General features: G+C 40.4%; 1 protein-coding gene across 1 annotated transcript; it reads left to right on the top strand.

The window, feature by feature from the left end:
* The first annotated feature begins 6,777 nt into the window (after positions 1-6,777).
* Positions 6,778-22,351, top strand: LOC116916730 (guanine nucleotide-binding protein G(o) subunit alpha). The gene is made up of 8 exons (XM_032922062.2): positions 6,778-8,031; positions 10,612-10,654; positions 11,381-11,522; positions 16,857-17,017; positions 17,240-17,368; positions 17,448-17,577; positions 17,654-17,807; positions 17,869-22,351. Exons 1-8 carry the CDS (start codon positions 7,914-7,916, stop codon positions 18,054-18,056), a joined length of 1,065 nt encoding a protein of 354 aa, XP_032777953.1. The 5' UTR covers positions 6,778-7,913; the 3' UTR covers positions 18,057-22,351.
* Positions 22,352-22,541: the final 190 nt, after the last annotated feature.

The following is a 22,541-nucleotide window of genomic DNA, read 5'->3' as shown; positions in this document are numbered from 1 at the left end:
TTAGAATATTACTTAATTAAGCAACGATATAATTTCATTAAAATTACTGTAATAATTGTGAATTTCCACTCATGGGCATTCGGGTAGTGGAACCGGTTCCAAAACCCGATATCATTACTGTGTACCCTATTTGACTTGTTTTTTGCAATACATCATAGTTTTATTTATTTTCCTTCACTTGCACACCCATTTTAAGTTAAGGCTGGGCCATATCTTTTAAAGTGGGTATTTTAAACGAAAGAAAACCGCTTGATAAGTACCTACCCGAGTAATGACCCATCAGCTATTTTTCAGGTAAGTAGGTCGGTGCGGTTTAACGTGTCTCGGGTAATCCCTCTATCACAGTACACAAAATTAAAATAGCTTTATAGGTAACAATATTAGGTCTAAATAAACAAATTTTACAGAAATGGATAGCCGATGATGGGGGCTATCCACTTCCGTAAAATTTTTACTTAAAAAATACCTAACCGAGTAGTAAACCGATTGGATATTTTTGTCGGTGTGGTTTGACGGATCGTGAACTAAATGAATTATAATCGGTAAACCATAAGCTCTATATTTGAAAAAAATTACAGGAATGGATAGCTCTTGATTAGATCATCGCATTAAAATATTTTACTAGGGTAGTAAACTGGTTTAAAATTTTTTGTTAAGGTCGGTGTAGTTTCACGGGTATCAGGTAACCCCCACCTCCCTGATTTATGTAAAACTTAAATAATTTTTTGAGGAAAAACTATAAGTCCAAATTAAATAATATTTACAGATATCAATAGCCCTCATCAAGATCAATCTATTTCTATTAAAAATTTTGAACAAATATTCATAGAAAAAAAAATTTAAAAAGGATTATATTTTTTACTTTTGTCAATAGGGTCGAGTATATCCATAGAGCGCAAAAACTATAAAAAAACGTCTTGTCTCAAGTTTTTTGTTTATGAATATTTTTTCATAATTTTTACAGAAATGGGTAGCTTGTGAAGCACGTATTCAGTACTAACATTAGAAAAAGTAGAAAAATTTCAGAAAGTATACTCCCGCGCCCCTAGCGGTAAGACCGAGCATCGCCTACACGGTGAGATAGAGGATAGCGGTCTTTACTTCGTAGTCTGTGGTAAGACGAACGGTTTAGAAAATCTTTCCCCTTCCAAATTCCAATCAACAGACCGTGCTTTAGTATACGGGGTTGCCTGGCAATCCCTTACGCTTACGCACTTTTTTTTTTTTTGCCTTTTTTTTTTATTCAACTTGAGTTTGGAGTACTTCACCGTCTCAATAACGGGAGAAGAGTCGTATCATTGATAAATTTTTCATAAAAACACGTTACAGGTTACGTACAAGCTTTTTCTCTCATGGCTGTCACCCATGGTTACTATGGTTACTTTGCGTGGACCAATTTTTCAAAACTGACGCCATCTAGCGACGGAAAAGCCTAAAATTGGATTTCATTGCTTCTCCTTCGTAACTAAAACGTGCTAAAACTAAAAATCGCAAAAACATGACCGTCCTGTCCACCGTTATCTCAGCTTTACAAAAGCACTAGTCCGGGAGCGGCAGCCGGCAGCACACTAACCCACAAAACGTATAAAACATATCTGACTACCCTTAACCTGTGTTACATCCCTATTACAGCAAACGCCATCTATTGAGAGAAATATCGTAAAAATCGTCATCGGTGGTGTACTACATGTGAGCCCATCTAGACAGAATCCCTATCGGGAAAATTTGGTCTCTTTCATCTAGTCAGAATTTCTATCGGGAAATTCGCTAAATAACGCGTGATCCACATCAATTATCCCCTAACAATACTGAAAAACGGCGTCAGTCTAGGGCCAACAGTTTTCCTATCAGCGGATGGCTATGCCCAATACTCTCTCCGTCGACATAAAGCATATCACTAAAAGTGATCATGATTATCAAGGTTAAAAATAGTTCATCGACGGTTTTTGTTTATCTTTTTGATGCATTTTGCTTGTCATTGAGTTTTACTTCGTTCGGAAACGGAAACGAACGATCAGCTTTTTAGCAGATCTGAGCAGCTGTTGTTGCCACAGACATGTAGAATACCTTTCGGAAAGCTGCCATTTCCACATAAAATCAAGACCAAAATCAGATGGCACATCTTGCATATTGACGAGCGCGAAATAAAAAAACGTGCAGCTTGCAGTTTTTCAAGACGGTGCATAAAATTCTATCACCGTTTCAGAAATATCGCAATCGAACGAAATCAGGTCCTTTCATATGCTTCCCTTCTTTTCCATTTCGCTCGGTTGAATGACGGTCGCTTATTTACGATCACCAATCACAGAAGGATGCATGCGAGCATAACATGATTGACACCTTTTAGCGGGTCAAAGGGCTGTTGGATTTTGGGTCAAAACCTCTTCCTTCGAGTCGTCTTCCCAGAAAAGAACAAGACGATGTGAGTTAAGGACACCGGCAAACCCCAAAAAGAGTCAGCATCGAAATGCTGCTGCTCTTCCATCATGTAGTATCATGTTCCACACGTCACTCGCTCAACTATGAAAGTAGGGTGTGTCTCCATGCTTTGCTGCGGCCGCACTGTTTTAGATATTGTGTATTTATAATGATAAGCATAAATCAAAGTCCCAAAAAAAAGGGCGAATGGAGAAAACAGTATGTATGTCGATAGTTTTTTTCACGTAACACGCAAGAGAAGGCTTTCCACTATGATGTAGGTGGCTTTATTATTATTATTTTTTTTTCTCTCACTACTTTTGTCGACTTACTACCAAAGCCTTTTATGCGGTCCCAGCTCTATTATACGCACCTCAGCAAAGTCTATTGTGTCACCGTTGCAGACTTTACTTCTATTTACATAGTCACGCATAATGCACGATGCCGTAGGTTGACACCGCACCATCTCATTATTTGCAGTTGCAACACAAGAATTTAAAATGCCACTCTGATGGCGGCCTACCGCGGCTGACATTGAATCAGTCGACGCCATTGTTAATGCACCTATACCATTCCTCTTGATTATATAAAGCTTCTGCCAGCACTGTGATGAGAAGCTTCGACGGAAGCAGAGATCTCGAAACCCAGATTTATCCGTCTTAATTACGATGACAATGATTACGATCCCTGGGGGGCCCAAAAAAAAAACTGTCACTGTCAGTTCGATCACTTTCGGCAAAAATGTATAGTAGTTATGTATGGTATTATGTGAAAGAGTACTCAAGATAACACGATTGTCTCCTCGCTATCGATATCCCAAACCTCTAAAGAAACGAAAAATAAAACAAATTCGCTGGGTTCGCAAATTGAAGGTAAAACAGCAGCATTCGCGAACCAACAATTTCACTTGATTCACCTCTCATTCAAGCTGATGCTTCGGGTTCCTCTTGTGTACTGTCAAGGAACGATGTAAGCAGAATGACGGTATAGTGTTGTAAATAAAAGAAGGTCGCATACATATTAGAGGGCGTGTACTCGTTCCATTTCTAATATAAGAGAGACCGGATTATAGAGAGAAAACGATCGCGAAAGTGGTCGGTGTGCGGTCAATGGAAGACGGAAAGGTTTTTATTTTTAGTTACAGAGTGACACGCACAGCTTATTTTGGTTACCGGGCGGGTCCCCCGTTCGTTATACTGACGCTCACATCCACTCTCATTAGGGAATGGTGGTCTCTACGTGGAAACTGATTATTATTTTTTTTTGCTCGTTGCCTCTTTTTTTTTTTTTTTGCTAAATATCCTTAGCGCTCTCTCTGTTCTTCGAATTCTCTTGATCTCTCAAAGCAGCGCAGTAGAGGACGATCATTAAATCAGACATAAGTAGATGAATACCGGTATAGAGAAACTTATTCTGCACAATTCCGAACGCAAATCAACTAATGCAGAAGCGAATCAGAATCAGATATCGAGGTCACCGTGATAGCAAAGGCGTTTATCATGGAATAAAATAAAAAAAACGAGGAGCATGAATATTCATAGCCAATGAATTATCGAGTTCAATAGCTTACGTCAAATATGTCAGAAGGTCGTCCCGCTCTTTGGCTATCCGATGCACTGGCAGAGAACGGCATTTCGTCTGCGTGTGACTCGCAACACTTTTGACCTAGTCCCAAAGCCAATTTCCTCGATACGTTTAGAAATAAGAGATATACTGAAAGGAGAAGGCGTTCGGCGATAGTGATCCTTGATGATAAAGGGATTCGAAGAGGAAGACAAACACAACACGAACGTTTGGCGAATGAAAATAACGCGAGCTGTTTTTGCTGGCGCTAAAAGAAGTTTTTTGGCTTTTGATGTTGGCCAACAACTTGGGCTTTTATCAAAACTGGGTTGCGCAAGTCGATATTCTAAATTGCATTACCCGTTTCCATCTCGCTGTCTACCAACATCGATGAAGAGAGAAACGCTGCGAAATCCGTTGGCGTCGCCAAAGTTTGAATAGTGTGATGAAAGTGCATATACAGCGTCTGATAATTTAACATCTTATAGTTTATTTCGGCTTTAGTCCGTATACAACCAGCCAATTGCGTCTTTGATTGCTTCTTCGGTCAAGTTTGCCACTCGTAAAATGGCGCACTACATCACGTAATGCATCAGGCGACTATATAGGCCGTGAAGAAGAAAAAGAAGAACATTGGAAGCGATGGGGTCCTGCGTGCTGGACCAAGGACCATCAAAGAAAGGAAAAGAAAATACAGTTTATTGAATGAGGCCAGCAACAGTAACAGCAGCGATACATGAACAGCAACAAGAGCCCTGGATACTATATAGCCAGGAAACTATACGGCATGGTCTAGCGCGCCCAATCGATAACAGTTCCCACCCTGGACAGCACAAAAATGATGGGCAAAAGGCGCTCCAACCCACACGTTTTTTTGTTTTTTTTCTTTGCATGTAAATATCGTAAGTTGTTGTTATAAGCATACATTAGTTTCACGCACTCTAAGACAGAGACCGGTGGGAAGAAAAGGAAAAGCATCGTTCTAAAGGTTGTCGTAACGAGTTCGCATTTATTTATCGCTACTGCCTTGAACTTCTTCTTTTCACACGACGGCGGGCGAAGAGGTGGAACAAATGTCGCCGAATGCAGTGAACCGACATTTGATGTCGAATATAAAGTTGGTTACTTCAGTTCTAATTCGTTAGGCAACAAGAAAGGTTTCACTGCGCTTGCGCCAACTTTAACGTTTGTTTTCTTTAAATGCTATTTTTTCTATCCCGTTTATTCGCCACACTGCCAATCAGTCAGTGCGTCACTTAGAAACATAAACGGATAAAACCAGATACGACGAATGTAAAAAAAAAAAAAAAAAATTGAAAAGGGAAACGTCCGTCAATTTGAATTGTATATGTTTGCAGTTGGCAGCAACCATTTTTTTCTTTTTTCAATAATAATCCGTATAGGCCTTCAAGAAAACCAAATGGCCCTTGGTTTATCCTTTTTTGTATGTGTGTGTGTGTATTCCAAACGCAGCCATCCTCACGTTGCACGATGATGACATTCTGCCTTCTATTATTTTATCCAAACGCACACGAGCCGATTGATGGGCAAATAAAAGAAAATGGGCACAAACACCTTCGAATACTTTTCAGCGCATCCGGTATACATTTCCTGGATATGCAGAAAATCCTATTTAAACTGACAGTTCTCTACCCCACAAACATCAGTTCATATGCAAATTACACTGGCGGATGCAGTTAGGGTTTCCATCTAGCACTTGTAGGCCAAAAGAAAAAAAAAATAATACTTGCAACCCGGTAGGGAATAAACGAACGGGAATTACCTATACAACATAGAGGCAGGATGGTATATAGTATTAGATCATTGATCCGCTGGAACAACCGGGGGGGATATATATATATAGGGCTATATATGCTGCACAGGGAATTGTTGATACGCCCGTCGGCCTGAATATATATATAGGACTAGCAGTCTATGTGTCTATGTGCAAAGGCAGAGCGAGCTGGGCGAATTGAATAGTGCAACGTTAACCGTTGGCATAAGGATCCAGGCGTATATAACTCCATCTTGTGGGGCAGGCACAGTAGGATGTTGGAAGGCCTGCAGGACGATTGAAGCGAAGAACTGGCCAAAGAGAGAGCCGGGATAAGCGCGACATTATTGACGGGCTGAGGAAAGGAAAAGCGGAGGCGGAAGGATGGACGTGCACGAGCAAGATCTTGATGAAAGCCAGGGTGTAAGAGAAAACGGGGATAAGAGCCAACAAACCGAAAGAAAGAAAGAAAGAAAAAAAAAGGGGGGAATGCGAGAGACAAGGAGGGACTCTCTCTCTCTCTCTACAGCTACTATAGGGTGGAGTTGAGATGGATGGGGAGTCCGCACGAAGAAGAGGAGTATATTCGATGTACAACTAGAGAGAGAAGAATGAGGCAGAAGTGGGCTGGGGTGGGTTGGCGATGGATGAAGGAAATCATTGATTTTTTGGCTAAGCGCAGCCGCTTCAGCGTTGGCTTGGCGACGTCGGTTTCGATGTACAGAACCGGGTAGGATGATGAGGCTGGTCTCTCTGGGTGGGCAAGGGAGGGGGTTGCCCATCACCCTCGGTACGTGAAGAGGTGGTTAGATAGGGAGTCAGCAACCGAAAAGCTCAACGTGGGAGGGTAACAAACAGAAAGAGGGTGGCACGAAAAGCGGAGAGAGGTGGTCTTGGTTCGACGCCAGCAGCAGCAACTAAGAAGCAAAAAAAAAAAAAAAAGAAAAAGATGGAGCGGATGCGGCGGCGCTTCACCCTCCCGACCGGCGACGTCTGCCTCACTCTCGTGTGGTACGTGAGGGCACGGAGCAGGGACAGACCAGGCGCGTCCAGTAGCTTTCAATACTCGGGGGCGCACACACATCCATTAAAAGAGCGGGTCGCACCGAAAAAGAAGAAAAAACAAACAAACAAAAAAGAAACAAAATTCACGGAAGCAAAACTGCCATTGTTATCACCCATCATCCAATTAGCGGGAAGGAAAACCAAAAATCGGGAAAAGATTTTTGCTGCCGTTCTTTTCTTTTTTTTTTTTTTGTGTGGGGGGGGGATGTTCTATAGGGGACTGAAATTGATCGTCTGATTGGCGAGTGATTTTGGCCAATGTTACAGCAGACATTGGTGCGACAACAATTATCTGCGCCAGTGGGTGTGTTTTGTTTGTTGCTTCCGTGTAAATTGTTGCGAACGGCACGGACAGCGCAGGGCAACTGATTCGTCGTTTGCTTCTTCTTTACTCTCATTTTCTGCCTCATTCACCAGTTATGTCTGCTGCCTCCTGGTCGTTGGTCTGCGTGCTCTTCTGAGTGTCTCGCCTCTCAAACTGTGTCACAAAAAAAGAGAACCGCTTAAAGTTGGGCGTGTCATCACACGTTTGAAACGACCAAACAAAACACATTTGAAAGACATCCCTCATTTTTTTTCATATTTTTTTTTATTTTATTTTGCTTTACTCTTTCATCGTTGCCCCTCCATCTGATTAGGGAAACTGAATTCGCCAAGTGAGTGTTTGTGAGTGTGTGGTGTGTGTATCTGTGCGAGTGGGTTGCACGTCCGGTTTTTTTGGAGTGTGTAAACGTAACGCGGCGGTGGCGAAACGACGATCGCGGATGTCGAGGACAGCCAGCCAGTCTCGCCAGCGGTGATATATATACAGCACAAAGTCAGCTGTCGACACGGCTGTCGACGTCATCGTCGACCTTCTCTTCGTCGCCGTTGTTGCAAGAGATCCACACGCAAAAAAGAGGGGGGATCCAAGTAGCAAACAAAAGAAGAAGAAATTCTTCTGCTATTTGATTTTGTTTTTTTTTGCGGCGTTTTTTCCGGCCACAACCGCCGCCAAAACATCTACTGCATTCAACAACAACAACAGCAAAAAAAAGAAAAAACCATTGCAGCATTCACGTTGTCTCGCTTGAAGGATTGGAGTTTACCGAAAATGGGTTGCGCCATGTCGGCAGAGGAGAGGGCGGCCGTTGCCCGTTCCAAGCTCATCGAGAAGAACCTCAAAGAAGATGGCATCCAAGCGGCCAAAGATATCAAACTGCTGCTTCTCGGTAAGCAATAACGAAACGCAATGACGATATTTTTATTTTTTTAAATAATAAAATTTTTTATTTTGTGTGTCTGTCCTTTTTTATTTTTTACTTTGGGTCTTAACAGCTTAGGCAGCAATCCCAAAGTGACTCTTTAAAAAAAAAATGAATATTGATAACGAAAAGATGGAACACAAGTACAGACAATTGCATTAGAAAAAGACTGCATTTCTTATCTTCTCATATTTCTTGATTAGGTTTTGTTTCGGAGAGTCAGGGTAGGAACTATTTGTCAAAAAAGAAGATTGGTTGGATTGAAATCATAAAGTAATAACAGGATGTTGAAGTAAAAAAATATAAAAAAAAAAAAAACGATGGCAGTGGCGTTGGCTTGTTACGAGAAGGGAAAGGGGAGGGACGCGCGCACACGGCGATCAATACTACTGCGCAAGGCTAATACGATGGGTACGCTTCGTCGTTCATGTTTCGAAACCGACGTCCGCCATTGAACATTTTTTTTTAAATTTTTCTCCTCTATTTTTTTTAAAATCTCTTTCTTCAACAATAAATTTTTAAAAATAAAATAATAATAACTTTTACGAAACCGACCGACGATGGCGGCCATAGCCGCTAGATTGGTTTTAATTACATGACATCAGCTTTTGTCTCCTCGACGGGCTCCTCGACGGCGCTTCGAAATGGTTTCGCCACTTGACAAGTAACTGAAGGCTCGAACGACATAGTAAAATTCACGGTTTTTAAATGATTTCATCGATTTCACGTTACAAAGAATTACGGAATTTGTCGGGGCTGGTCGATTTTTGTTGCTCTTTCTCATATATATCGTGTGCCGGGCTCTGTTTTATTACACAAGCGCGGGCGCTATGACAACATGTTCACCCCAAAGCGCAGCTGCTGTGTCACGACACTGGAGAACTTGGAACGAACAGAGAGGGGAGAAAACAAAATCAAAAAAATGAGTAAAACCAGGGAGAGAGACAGAGAGACAGAGAGACATGGAGAGAGGTCTATAACCCTCCTCGAATGTGTTTTCCTTTCTGTTTCATACCCGGAGAAAAAAAAAAACTAACAAAAATGGGGGGGCGATATAACGTAAATGTGCATAATGTTTCATCGCGTGAATTTGTTTTTTTCTGTGAAATGTAAATCTCGTCAAAATATGTCGGAAGATTATTTCTTCCGTGTTCTTTCTGTCGGTTTAACATGAACGCGGAACGTTTCGGCCGGGTCGAATAGGTCGATGGAGGAGTCATAACAATAGGGCGTTGGCTTTTGAGGTATTGAAGACAAAAGACGTACGTTCAGAGGGAAGAAAACAACAAAAACAAAACAAAGAAAAACAAAACAATGTGTAACTATAGCAAGTTCCACATTGGCTACATAGCACATAGCAAAAAAGTCATGATGGAGAAGGGAGTTGTGTTTCAACAGTAGCACAGCCGAAAAAGCCAAAGAAAAAGAAAAAAAAAGAGCTTTAGAAAAGAAGAGGGGAAGAAGCAAGACAAACAACGACGATTTTTTCATCTGGGGGTATAGCTAATTTTAGAAACGGCCGGCTAGCGAGCAAAAAGCCAGCTTGAGCACAAAGTATAAAGAAGCAGCGGAAAACAGCCAGGCCAACCGTTTGGTGTATATACAAACGAACCGATCCGATTATAGTTCGTCTATGCGTATATTAAAAACGTGTATATACTCTCTACATAGACGGTTGTAGGTAGGCTATAGTATGTTGCTTAGACTATACACACCAATCGATATGGACACGTATAAGTGTGTATACACGCAGGAGGGAATAATATGCTTGCTGTATATAGTTTGGAATGTCTTGGAAGCCGATGGATATAGTCACCGGATGACGTAGAAGAAGGAAATGAAAACTAAAAGAAAAATTAAAGACTTGTTCATTTTTCCCCCCCACCTTCATTAAATATACGAGAGGGACCGTTCGTTTGGCTTCTTAAATATATTCTTTTTCCTCGCCTTTTTCCTGTCGGCGACCTCGTTTTTACGCTTAATCTTAGTTGGTTTGTGTGCTGGTTAATTCTTTTATTCTCCGTTGCGAAGAAGATGGAACGGAAAGAAAGGAAAAATTATGAATGGGTTTTAAAGTTTTGAAAGATGTTTACAAAGGACAGAGAAGAAGAGCAGTTCAGATGTGCATGGCCGCCATGCTGTTTGGGGTGGAGCCTTTTTTTTTTTATGGAGCACAGCGCAAATTAAGAATGGTAGACGAAAACGAAATTTATAAAGAACGGGATGACGTAAGGCGATACGCGCTGTGTTATTAGTTCGTCCGTTAATAATTGCCGACATGTTTTTTGTTTTTTTAAGATTTTCTTTTTCTGAGAGGATGTTTGTTGTTTTTTAAGGAGCAATCATGAAAGGGAAGTTGAATTTGAAAGGCAAAACAATTTTCGAGAACACAAATTTTAAAAGGGAGAATGAATTTTAACCACTGCCATTTGTCGGTTATTGTGCGTCATCTAGAAACACATTCAACCGTTAGAAATGAAAATGTGAAAACGAGAGAAAATGTCACATGATCCTAATGTCTTTCCCCCCCTTTTTTTTTAATTTCAGGTGCTGGCGAATCGGGTAAAAGTACCATCGTGAAACAGATGAAGTAAGTAGTTTTGTCCTTTCTTTCCTTATAAAAATGATTGAGCGCTGTATATTTTAAGACGTTGATGGGTACAATGGATCGATGTCAAACTTCCATACATCCGTTGAATTCATCTACGATCAATTCAAACGACGGATGTTATCGATTTCGATTTCAATGGGAAATCTAGCGCATTGTTGACACATCTTATCGGAATCGAGGCAGCTTAGTTTTAATGGATTTTATCAAAAGCGTTAGAAGTAAGGCAGCACTGTTGGTTTAACTATTGATCCAGAGATGAGTCGATATTCACTTTCTTTGAAATTGTATACACGCTTATAGTGCTAGGCATTTCCTTTTTTTTTTTTTCAAAATATATTTTGCAATTGGTAGACATCTGCGCAGCAGTTTCAATTTGTCGGAGATATTGTTTGGAGTCACGCAGACCACGCATTTTGTTTGAGGGCGAAATGAAGCGAAATGATACAATATTTTGTGTATATACAACGCCCTTTAACTGAAACAAAAGTTGTTAGTTGCTCGTTGTGCCATGTTTTGTTAGCTCGTTACCTTGGAGCATCCACGAAACGTACAGAAACGCTACACCTGGTAAAAGCTAAACAGTCGAAATCGAATGAAACAAACAAATTGTGAATAAACTAATTTTAAGACGAGAACCAACAACAAATAAGTGAATCCACATGACATTCAAACAAAATGGTAATTGGTTTTCTAATTTCTACCTAGAATTATTCACGAGAGCGGCTTCACATCGGATGATTTCAAACAATACCGGCCGGTTGTCTACAGCAACACCATTCAGTCGCTGGTGGCCATTCTGAGAGCCATGCCTAACTTGGGCATTTCATTCGTCAACAACGAGAGAGAGGTAAATAATCATAACAATAAAAAAAAAAAAAAAAAGAAAATAAAATAAATACGAATATAATGATCTACTCAAAAAAAGGGGGGAGAAAGAATAATAACACTGGTCTCCATGACCACCGATAGTTCCGTATCTCTGCACAGCACGGACGGAGGAAGTATATACACACAATCAGTTGGCAATGCCCCCGTCTGTTAGCCATCTATATAATCATATAGGTTATACAATATCTACCTTTCAGCGTGTGTAAGCGGTAGATTCACCGCCGCACCGACCCTTTTGCTACCCACTTTTTGCATGGCTTCTTCCTTTTTAGATCTTATCACTTGTTCGATGTTTGACGACGGCATTGAGAGCTCTAAAGAGGTTATTGGTGTGATGTTGGGGGGGCTATGGGGGCTGCGGATGTTGGCGCCGCGTTCGACATGAGTTGCCTTTCATCATATCGCGGGAAGATGGAAGCAGATGGCCCGGAGTTGAAAAAGAAAAGGGAGGGGCAACGATGGCGTCGTGTCTGGTGTTATCTCTGTGGTCTAATAAATATACAGACACAGCCAAGCCCTGCGCTCCGTTACGCAATGTTGCCAACCGCATCTGTTTAAAATTCGATACTTAAATAATTCGCGGGTCGATGAGAATGTTTTTAAAAATGAAGGGAAGTGGCTGGTGCCTTTACGAAAAGAAAATCGGAAACGTTAAGAAACGCGCAGTCTCACGAATTTATGGGCAGAGCTTTTTTATTATTTTACAGCTGCCCTACCACCCGTACTGTTCTATTCAACCACCCCTGTCTCCGTTTTGTGTGTTATGTTGGGGCGCTTCACTCGCTCCGACAACTATCGATCGATATGACTCCCGGGCGACGTCCGGTGGCGTCGACCGAGTTCCTCTTTTTTTTTTTTTTCCTCCCCCCTCTATTTGAGTCCCCCCTCCCCTCACGTTATAGTTCCCTCCCATGTTCTGGTGTGCCACCCATCGGGCTCTATATACAACGCGAAGCTTGCTTGTGCAAGTTGGGTGGGGAGCGACGCCAGCGACGTTTCCCCTATATCGCGGCGGATGAGTTATACAACCTCCCTAAACTCTCATTTCATCTAAAACAGCCGGCACGCACGCAGACTGAAGAAACTCTTTTTTTTTTTTTTTCTTCTTCTTGATCTTTCTTTTTTGTTGTTGTTGGTGGGGGGATGTGGATGGGTGGTTCTTCTGGAGCGCAATATTTGTCGGAGTAAATAAAAAAAAAGGGGGGAGGAGGGAATTGCGGCCAAGTAAATCCGCATCTCGTCCAAATTAGACGAGGGCCTATTTATTATTATTATTACCTTTGGTGCTGTCAGATGTCAGCAGTTGCGCTCGGCTTCCTTCCTCTCGCATTTATCTTGTCCCTTGTTTCGCTTCTGCTTTTCCGTTATCTTCCGACACATTTCCGCTGTTACTTCCTTATTCCGGATCGGTACAATAGACGTCACTGCAAAAAGTTAAAACAAAAAAAAAATAAAATAAAATAAATAATGAAATTACAGGATGAAAAATTGTTTAGGGATTAGAATTCATCGCGGCGCCGTATTCAAAAAAAGACAAGTGGGAATAGAATAAAGTATCGTAGCAAAATAAAAACAAAGATGTCGGCCACGCTAGAAGCTATGACACACGCAAATAAAAATACACTCGTGTAGCGACGAGACATCCAACAATTCCCGATGGGAAAAAAAAAAGAGAACAAAAAAGACGAAAGAACAATGAAGACGTCTGAACGCCATCGTCGTCCTTCTTGTCATTTTCCGTACATTTCTTTCAAATTTTATTTCGTTTTTTCGTTTTCTGTTGGAGGTCTACACGCTTTCCTTGCGCTATTTTATACAGAACTGGCAACAAGTCAAGCATTCTTCATCTGTTCCTTTTCTTTTGCCCCACTTTCTTTCTGGCTTTTAAAAAAACTGAATTCCTCTCTTCTTTTTGATATTATTGCGTCTCTTTCAAATCTTTCCAACATCGAAATATAACATTTCCGGAAACAATGGATCGCGGCTTCTTTCCATCTTTACATTTTTTTTTCAACATTATTATTTTTTTTTTTGCTTTAATTCTTCTTTCCTTCGCTTTGAATCCGCAGCTGGGCCATGGTCCTCTTTTTTCCACAGTTACGCTATCACCAACCCGTCTACGACGTGCAGCACGTCAAGCGTGAAACTTAACCTATGAACATTTTCAAACGTTTCCAGTTGGCGGTTTTTTCCGAAACAGCGGCCGGGGGTGAACGATAAACGCGTGTTATCCAACAACAAAGACAGCGCTGGGTTTAGGTCAAATGAAAAACGACGTCATCCCCACGTGACCTTCTCAATCCGTCCGCGCTCTTCCCTCTGAAAACCCCGTCCGAGCAGCCAAGCAGAAAGAAATAATAATTTAAAAACAACAAAAAAAAAGGGGGATATGATCCTCGTCTCAGTTCCACTTCAGGTTAGAACAAGAACGAAAGGTCCGTTCAGCGTATAGCGATGGCATAGACGCGAAAAAATCTTAAATGACTTTCTTGGCACGGCAATTTCACGTTTTGTAATCGGATATAAAAATAGCTGAAGAAAACGGGGGACTGATGGGACAGTGTTGGAACAACAATCACGACCGTTCGCCTCGTGTCATTTTGTTTTCATCTGAAATTCCTTCTGATAATGTAAAGCGTTCATCGAGTCCGTTCAGACAAAATAAGCAAAGCAACTGCTGCGGGATTGTTTTGTTTTCTTTCTTTTTTAAATACAGTAAACGTAAATGCATTTGGATCGATAATAGCTACCCTGTATACAGGGTTAGCATGTCGCAGTTCATTTTTGAATATGAAGGCAATAACGTTTTCTCCTTTGTTCTTATTTAGACTTGAGTTAAGACTATAAAAGGGGAGTGTCTTTCATTCTACATCGATACTCCATAAGGTTTTGGCTTTCGATGCAAATGAAAATTGTAGAGAATGTACGTCACGAACGTCCACCATTCGAATTGGCTCTTCCAATAAGTTGGCAACTTCCGAAGGAGAAACAAAAAAATTTACATATTAAATTACAGGACCGCACGAGCAACGAAACTTTTGATGGATGCATGATCGCTGTGTGTTCTATATGCCCTTCGGTCCCGTTTTTATCAAACGCCGTGTCCTCCGGCACTGCCATCTTTATTTTTTTATTTTTTATGTTGGGTTTGGCCCTTCAGCGGAAAGATTGTGTGTGAAGTTCCGTGGTGTATATTATAGACTATATATCCACTATGGACGCAGCACGAAGGGACTGCACTTCAATTTTGCGTTTGTTTTTGTTTGCAAGTCGGGAAGATTATGTGTCAGTGGACCTAGGGCAATTCCGGTTTCAAAGAGATATACCCAAGTAACGCATGAGGTGTAACTTTGCGAGCAGAATAGGTAGACAAGGGCCTGCTTCGTGAAAATGTCACGAGATTAAAGAAGCCTCAGGCGCAAAAAGTTTTCCAGCGTCTATAGAAATGCGCGACACGTGATCGGCACATCGACGAGAAAGTCGGATGCCGACCTTCCGTGCCAATTTTATTTTTTATTTTTATTTATCCTTTTGAAGAATTGATCACGACAAGTAATCACGTCATTTTCCGTGCGCATGTATGTACACGCTATAATTTCCGAATTGCGCTTGCTGTTTTTTGTTTTGTGTTTATTCCCGATGAATTAAAGGAAGTGGCAAAGATGGCAGTTTTAATAGAACAATTAGCTTTTTTTTAAATGTCATCAAGTTAAACGCTGATGCGACTCAAGTAAAAATCGATTATAGAAAGGCCTACGAAATATAGTTGCCACCACAATGGCGTCTACACTCACGTCTACGTGTACATTAAGAACGACAGCACGTAAATGGGAACAATTGAAAGTGGCCAAGATTCCTCATTGGATGGCTTCCTTTCCTGTTGTGTATTTGAGAATGAAAAAAAGAGAAGAGAGAGAGGCAACGAACGGAATTGAAAGGCGCAAAGAGACGAAGGGGACCAAAGTATTGATCGGCACTGTGTGTGTGCGATGTACTACACGGCCAGCTCGAGATTTCAGTCAAGACGTGAGCGTCTCGGTGGCAATCTTATTGGATGAGGGAGAGAAGGGAGGGCAAGCAGACAAGGAAGAAGAAAAGAGGCTGAAAAAAAAAAAAATAAAATAGAACGAAGGCGCAATAGAGCTATTATAAACGTGCAGGAAGGAGGGTAAAAAAAAAAAAGAGAGGCTTCCTCTTGTTTCTTTTATAAGGAACAAGCCGAGACACGCACACGCAAAAAGGGATTGATAGTTCCGTTCCAATATGATTTGTCGACTCTTCCGGCTTATCTTTTGCCCTTGTCGCTACTATAGCAACGCTAGCATTGCTTTTCTTTTTTTCTTTCTTTGAATTAGTTGCAAACATTTTTTGTTTCACTCATCTATTCATTTTCCGTTTTCTTTTGAAGAGCGCAGGAACGCTTTTTGTATTGACCGAACGATTTAATCGATAATCATATTCAAAATGCCTGGTTACGCGGGCTCGCATTTAATCGATCATAGAATTTTCATTTCTTTTAAAGTTGTTATCAGCCTTCGCCCAATTCAAGGATGGATCAAACTTTTCTTTTGCCTCCTAAATTTCTCGTGAACGATGTAACCACCACCCGAAAACGAGTACAGGGAACTCGGGCGCTTGACTTTCGGAAATGTTTGGCGGTGGCATGTGACGTCGAGATTGACCCCAAAAATAGAAAGGGGCAAAAACTTGCAGTAAAGAGGAAGAAAACGTTCAAGCAGAAAAGAACATCAACAGACAGAGAGGATACACAAGTGTACTGCTTACAGACCAAACCGCCCCCAACCCTCCCAACGATATTAATAGTTCGATCAATAAATGGGTTGACGTCTCTCTGTATTATTTATCCTTTTGAAAAACCTCCGAAAACCCTCTTTCTCTTTCTCACTCTCTCTCTCTCTTGAATGCTATTTATTTATTGATCCTCTTTGGCCCCAGACAGCGTTAGACCGTGGTTCGTCGTGCGCTTGTGCCGGTCGCGATAGAATCACCCGCACGCACATATATATATTCCCGACCGCTAGATGGCTCTCTCTGTTTATCTTCTTTTCTTCATCTTCGTTGGGTCCCTTTTTTCTTTTATCGACCAACCGGATTTATGGGGCAATAGCTTTAAAAAAAAAATTATAAAATAAATGTGTTCCATTATCACACGACACAAAATTCGCATTCAAACAATAAGATCCGCATCGGATGAAAAGACAAGAGCTTAATTCATTGTCTTTTAAATCTCTTTTTTTTTTGGACGTGAACCTACATCACGAAAACTGTTTAGCCCGATGCCAAGATGGTGATGGACGTCATTTCGCGCATGGAAGACACGGAGCCGTTCTCCGAGGAGTTGCTGGCCGCCATGAAACGACTGTGGATCGATTCCGGGGTCCAAGAATGCTTCGGCAGATCCAATGAATACCAGCTCAACGATTCCGCTAAATAGTAAGCACAAGAACAAACTCAAGGAACCGATTGACAATCCGTTGATGATTAGGGCACATTTGCATGCAGACGAATGATTACTCAGCTTTCAAATTTCATAATATTAAGCATATACATTAACGGGAATGGAAAGGATTTTTGATTTGAAAAAAAAAAATGGACCTGGTTTCTATTTATGAAATTAAATTGATCTCCGTTCTTGTCCTTTGTGGCAACGCACAGCTTTTTGGACGATTTGGACCGACTGGGAGCCAAGGATTACCAGCCAACCGAACAGGATATTCTGCGAACGCGAGTCAAGACCACCGGCATTGTCGAAGTCCATTTTTCTTTCAAAAACCTCAATTTCAAGTAAGCTGCCGTTTGCCAGCCGAATTCCAGTTTGATTGGTCATTTACATTTTTGCCGAATAATGCATTGCTGTGCTCAGGCTGTTCGACGTTGGAGGCCAGCGCTCCGAGCGGAAGAAGTGGATCCATTGCTTCGAAGACGTGACGGCCATCATCTTTTGCGTGGCCATGTCCGAATACGATCAAGTGCTCCACGAAGATGAAACCACCGTAAATAATTTCATTGGATATATAGTCTACTGACTCGAATATCGACCATACATTTGTTCTTAAAAAATCTTGACAGAATCGAATGCAAGAGAGTTTGAAATTGTTCGACTCGATTTGCAACAACAAGTGGTTCACGGACACGTCCATCATTCTCTTCCTCAACAAAAAGGATCTCTTTGAAGAGAAAATCAAGAAATCTCCTTTGACCATCTGCTTCCCAGAGTACACAGGTAACAAGAGACCGTCGCTCTCCCGTGTCACATCGGATTGAATATTCAAATTGTTGGACAGGTGCGCAAGAGTACGGCGAAGCGGCGGCCTACATCCAGGCGCAGTTTGAGAACAAGAATAAATCAACGACCAAGGAGATCTACTGCCACATGACGTGCGCCACGGACACGACCAACATCCAGTTCGTGTTCGACGCCGTCACCGACGTCATCATCGCCAACAATCTACGAGGATGCGGCCTCTACTGAGTGCCACACCTTTTCTGCCAGATCCCCCGCCACTTTACATATTGAACTTTCGATTCATTCTCCAGTTTTGTGTTCCTTCGTTTAATTTAATGTTTTTGTTTGTTTTTTTTTGTTTTTTTATTTTTTTGGAGTTGGGCAACGTCCTTTTTTCTCCCGCCATTGGCCGAAAAAAAAAAAAAGAAAATGAGAGAAATATCACACGCACATACTGATGACGTCAACACAGACACAAAATCCCAACAATTTGGATCATATTTAGCGCAACAAAAGAAGAGCAAGCTCATCCTCCGTATCTCTTATGCCCCCCCGACTGTCAATTACCTTCCCTTGCATATTATTGTTGTGTTTTATTTTCTAATTTTTCTCCTTGGCTCTTTTTTTTTTTTTTATTTTATTTTCAAATCTTTAATTTTCACTTGTTTTGCTTTCCACCGGATGTTGTCTGCCCACGGCAGCCATCAACCTCTTTTCTCCTGTTCTCTGTCTCGAATGAAGTGAACGCTAGTCAATGGCCCTCCTAAATACCTTGACCGTCTCCACCGTTTAATGCGAAAAGAAAAGCCAAAACAAATGAAAAAAAAAAAGAAAAGAAAAGACGAACGACAGTATAATACCGAGAGCACAAAAAAGGGGGAGGGGGGATTCATATTACCATAAAAATTAAAAACAAACAAACAAAAAAAAAGTTGCAACAATGTCGAGGGCCAGCAAACCCAAGAAGGCGGTGTGCGTGCCGTGTGCACAGGAGATGACATTCCAATCTTTTGAATATAAAAAAAAAAAAAGCAGCTCATTTTTTTTTTCTTTTTTTTTCTGCGCACGCTTTTCTTTCATTTGTTTTTAATATTTTCCCGTTTCTTTAACGCACACGGCGTGACCGAAAAGCAGAGCAAGAGATTGAACGAACCAACTCGAAGCCCTTTTTAAATATTCACACATTTGAAAACGTCAAAGAGGCTAGTCACACAAAAGACAGAGGAATTGAAAGAGGAACCCTGAAATTCGATCATTTGTAGTCTTTGATGTAAAAAAAAAAATAATTATAATCATAATAATACAAAATGGTCGACGTAGATCAATCAGATTGGGGGTTACCATTTTTTATTTTCCGCCTACAGGGCGGGGGTGGGCAGCTGACAGGCAATTCAAACATTTCTTTTAATTGGTACCCCGTGCTCCTGGACACACTGAAGTGTTGGTCCATCTCGAAATTGAAATGGTCTTGTGTCGTCCTTTGTGTGTCCGCAGGTCGTCCACTGAGCTCGTTATTAGACAAGTGGCACTTGAAACGTGCGAAGACGGCGACATTGTTTTGGTTGTTAACTAGTCAATTATCACTTGCATCTAAATCGATCAAATGAGTACTCAGGATTGGGAAGACAACAAATGAATGGCGTTTCAACGAGGGGGCAAAAACTAATTGATGTTTACCGAATGACAACAATGATCCGTTCGATTGTATTAATCACCCAGTTTAATTTATTCTTTCGTTTTCTCTTGCTTATTCCTCTTTTGCGTTGTATTGTCCATCATACTCTGTAAGGACCTCTTCTCGTCCTTTAACCGATCCTTCAGAGATACGCCCTGTGTATTGTCCTTTTGTTTTTTTCCTTGGCCGTTTGCTCGCAAATGTTGCTCTTTAACCACACCCACCCCCATCGAGCGGATAATTAGAACCCTCCCAAATAAACAACATAACGAACAAGTAGATTTGGCAAAGGTTCAAACTCTTCTTATAGACTGAGAGAGAGAGTGAGAGAGAGAACAACACAAAGTGAAACACTGCACAGACAAACACGTACATACACATCCAGCGCATATTAATGCTGCTGCCATAATGGCATATTGTCCCTTCCTTCCTATTTGATTATTATTTTTTTTTAAATTCATTTTGAACACAAGAATTTTTTTTTTTAAAGTTTTGTTTAGTTTGTGTTGTTTCGGTCTCCAGCACGCTCGTAACTATTTGTTCTTTAATATATGTGGATTCCATCGTTTCCATCCGATACAATCATATGTTTAGATTCAAGAAGAAGACAATTATTTGTAAAACGGGGGAAATTTCCTTTTGGTTTTGGTTTTTTTCGTTTTTTTGTTTTTTTTTGCTGGGCTGTTGGGACAGACTTTCATGTAACAGAAATTGAGAAACAAAGCTTTTAATTTCTTCTGGGGGTTATCTTAAAAAAAAAAAGAAAATTCAAAAAATAATGAGAGCTTTGCATTAGACAAGACACTTTCGATACCCAACCGTCGTGCGTGTGTGTGTGTGTATTTGTTATTATACTCTAATTATGATCCCCATATGATTGTTCTTCTCTTTCTTCATCTCCTTCCACGGACGTTTGAAGCCACCCGATCAACGTAGCTATTCTGATAGCGCTTATTATTTGACACGGGAGGTGAAAACACATAAACCTAAAAACGTTACAAAAGACATTTAAAAAAAACAATGATTGCCGTATACATAATTATATATATTATATTTCGCATGGCGGTCATTCCGCTTCACTCCTCCTTATCCAGTATTTTATTTTATTTATCTATTTTTTCATTTCCAAAGTCAATTTCCAAACGCAAGAAAACATTGAAAAGACTTAGAGAGAGCGCACAACCAGCAAGTGTTGATGAGAATCAACATTTCGTCAGAGAATATGCGGGGGGGATATTTAAATTCAGCTCTATTTATACATACTGTCATTATGCGTATATTAGAAAAGGGAAAAACAATTGGCTCAGCACAAAATTTCTTCATTTGTTTGGTTTTTTTAATGAGACATTGGGTTTCGATAACTTTTGTAGATGCTTTTGTGCGTTTATAACTGTGTGTAAAAACCGCTAGGAATTTGTTAGTGTCCGATTGGAATGGAGGTACATAAAAACATGAACCACATTTAGAAAATTGATTTGTCTGCCGTAGTAAGAGAAAATCGACAAAAAATCTTGACCATTGTAACATTCTTTCCGTCGTCATTATGCATCACGTCCTTCCTTTCCCAATTTTGGAAATCTCCGAAACTTGCCCTCCTCATTGGCCCATTACGCATCCGTCTATTTTTTATTTATTTTTTTTTTCATTATCTGTCCTCATTTTTTTTTTATTTAAATGTATTTGTTGTCATGTAATCACCAGCATATTCGCCGCTATTAGTTGCGACTTGGAGATCGATTCTAATCAAATCAAAATCATCTCGTTTAGTCGCTGAACAACTTTTGAATTGAATTTTACTTTGGGAAGAGAGGGAGGGGGGGACCTAATTTCTATACCAAGTCCCGTACTGAAATCACCTTCCCCTTTATGAGACAATATATTCAAAACAATCGAGGAGTTAAAATGAAAAACCATTGACACATTATTGAAAAAAATTCAATTAAAAACAAAAAATCGGTTAGGCTTTGAATATATAGACACACAACTCCTCGTTTTCTTCCGTACCCTTCTCCTGATAGGATAATGATTTAAAATTCAATTTGTTTTTTTGGTTTTTTTTTGTCGAAGAATTCACGTGCGTGATGATGATTTCTAGTGTCAAATTTAGGTGCGCTTTTTTGTCTTTGATTATTATTTATTTATTTTTTTTTTATTTAGAACGATTTTCATTGCTGGACGAATCGACATCCTAGATAGCCATGTCCGCGGTGATTTCTCTTATAATCGACCTTATTATTTAAAAAAAAGGAAAAAAAAAAATGAATAGAAAACCCAAATGTTTGTTCGGGACTAATATTCCTAGCGTTCTCTGTTGCGTTATATATAGGCTATGCATGTAATATCGGTCTCATTTTCCGTATTAGTTTATTCATCCTTGTTCAATTTCTCCCCCGAACTAGCCAACAACAACAAAAGTCTATTCGTTTCTCATGGATATCTTTCGTTTTTGTCCGATCTTTGTCCTCGTTTACAAATTGCAGTTGGTCCATTCACTTTTCCTATTCGACAACACGAAATGGCAGAAACTCGCGCAAAAAGATTCGACCCGCTCTCTCTCTCTCTCTCTGGCTCTTTCTCAATTCGATATAGATCAATTGCAAACAACCTCATCACACGAAAAAGAAACAAAAAAAAAACAACAACAAACGAAATGTATATGGCTTTGCATAACAATTGAAATCATCCGCCCTTTCGATTTGTCCCTCGTGATTTTCTCCTTCTTTCCTCACTTCCGATCTTTTTGTTTCCTCTCTCATTTTTTCCTGCCTCACCCTCTGTTTGCGTTGAGAAAAAAAACAAACAACATCTTATAAAAGCAAAAGAAAAAAAACAAACAAATCTCTTCAATATAGTATCTTTTGGTTGATTCATTATTATTCATCTTTATAATATGATTTGTGGGTTTCGATCCGAACAACAACAAATTTATGTTGGTGTATTCTGTACATGGCGAAACAACAAAGTTTGAATGTAATTCCAAAAAAACAAACAAAAAAAACGATGATTTGTCCTCATTTCTTCTTCAATATTTCGGGCATCGTCTATCGATCTACTGG

This window comes from Daphnia magna, linkage group LG2 (genome assembly GCF_020631705.1).
Source record: "Daphnia magna isolate NIES linkage group LG2, ASM2063170v1.1, whole genome shotgun sequence".
NCBI classification, from domain to species: domain Eukaryota; kingdom Metazoa; phylum Arthropoda; class Branchiopoda; order Diplostraca; family Daphniidae; genus Daphnia; species Daphnia magna.
The sequence above is the reverse complement of the archived record's forward strand: the minus strand, read 5'-3'. Positions and strand labels throughout refer to the sequence as shown.

Excerpts from the sequence above, each read along its gene's own strand:
- LOC116916730 (XM_032922062.2), top strand. The coding sequence starts at position 7,914 with ATGGGTTGCGCCATGTCGGCAGAGGAGAGGGCGGCCGTTGCCCGTTCC. Across the intron at positions 10,655-11,380 it reads ACCATCGTGAAACAGATGAA|AATTATTCACGAGAGCGGCT; the intron begins GTAAGTAGTTTT and ends ATTTCTACCTAG. Across the intron at positions 17,578-17,653 it reads TCCACGAAGATGAAACCACC|AATCGAATGCAAGAGAGTTT; the intron begins GTAAATAATTTC and ends AAATCTTGACAG.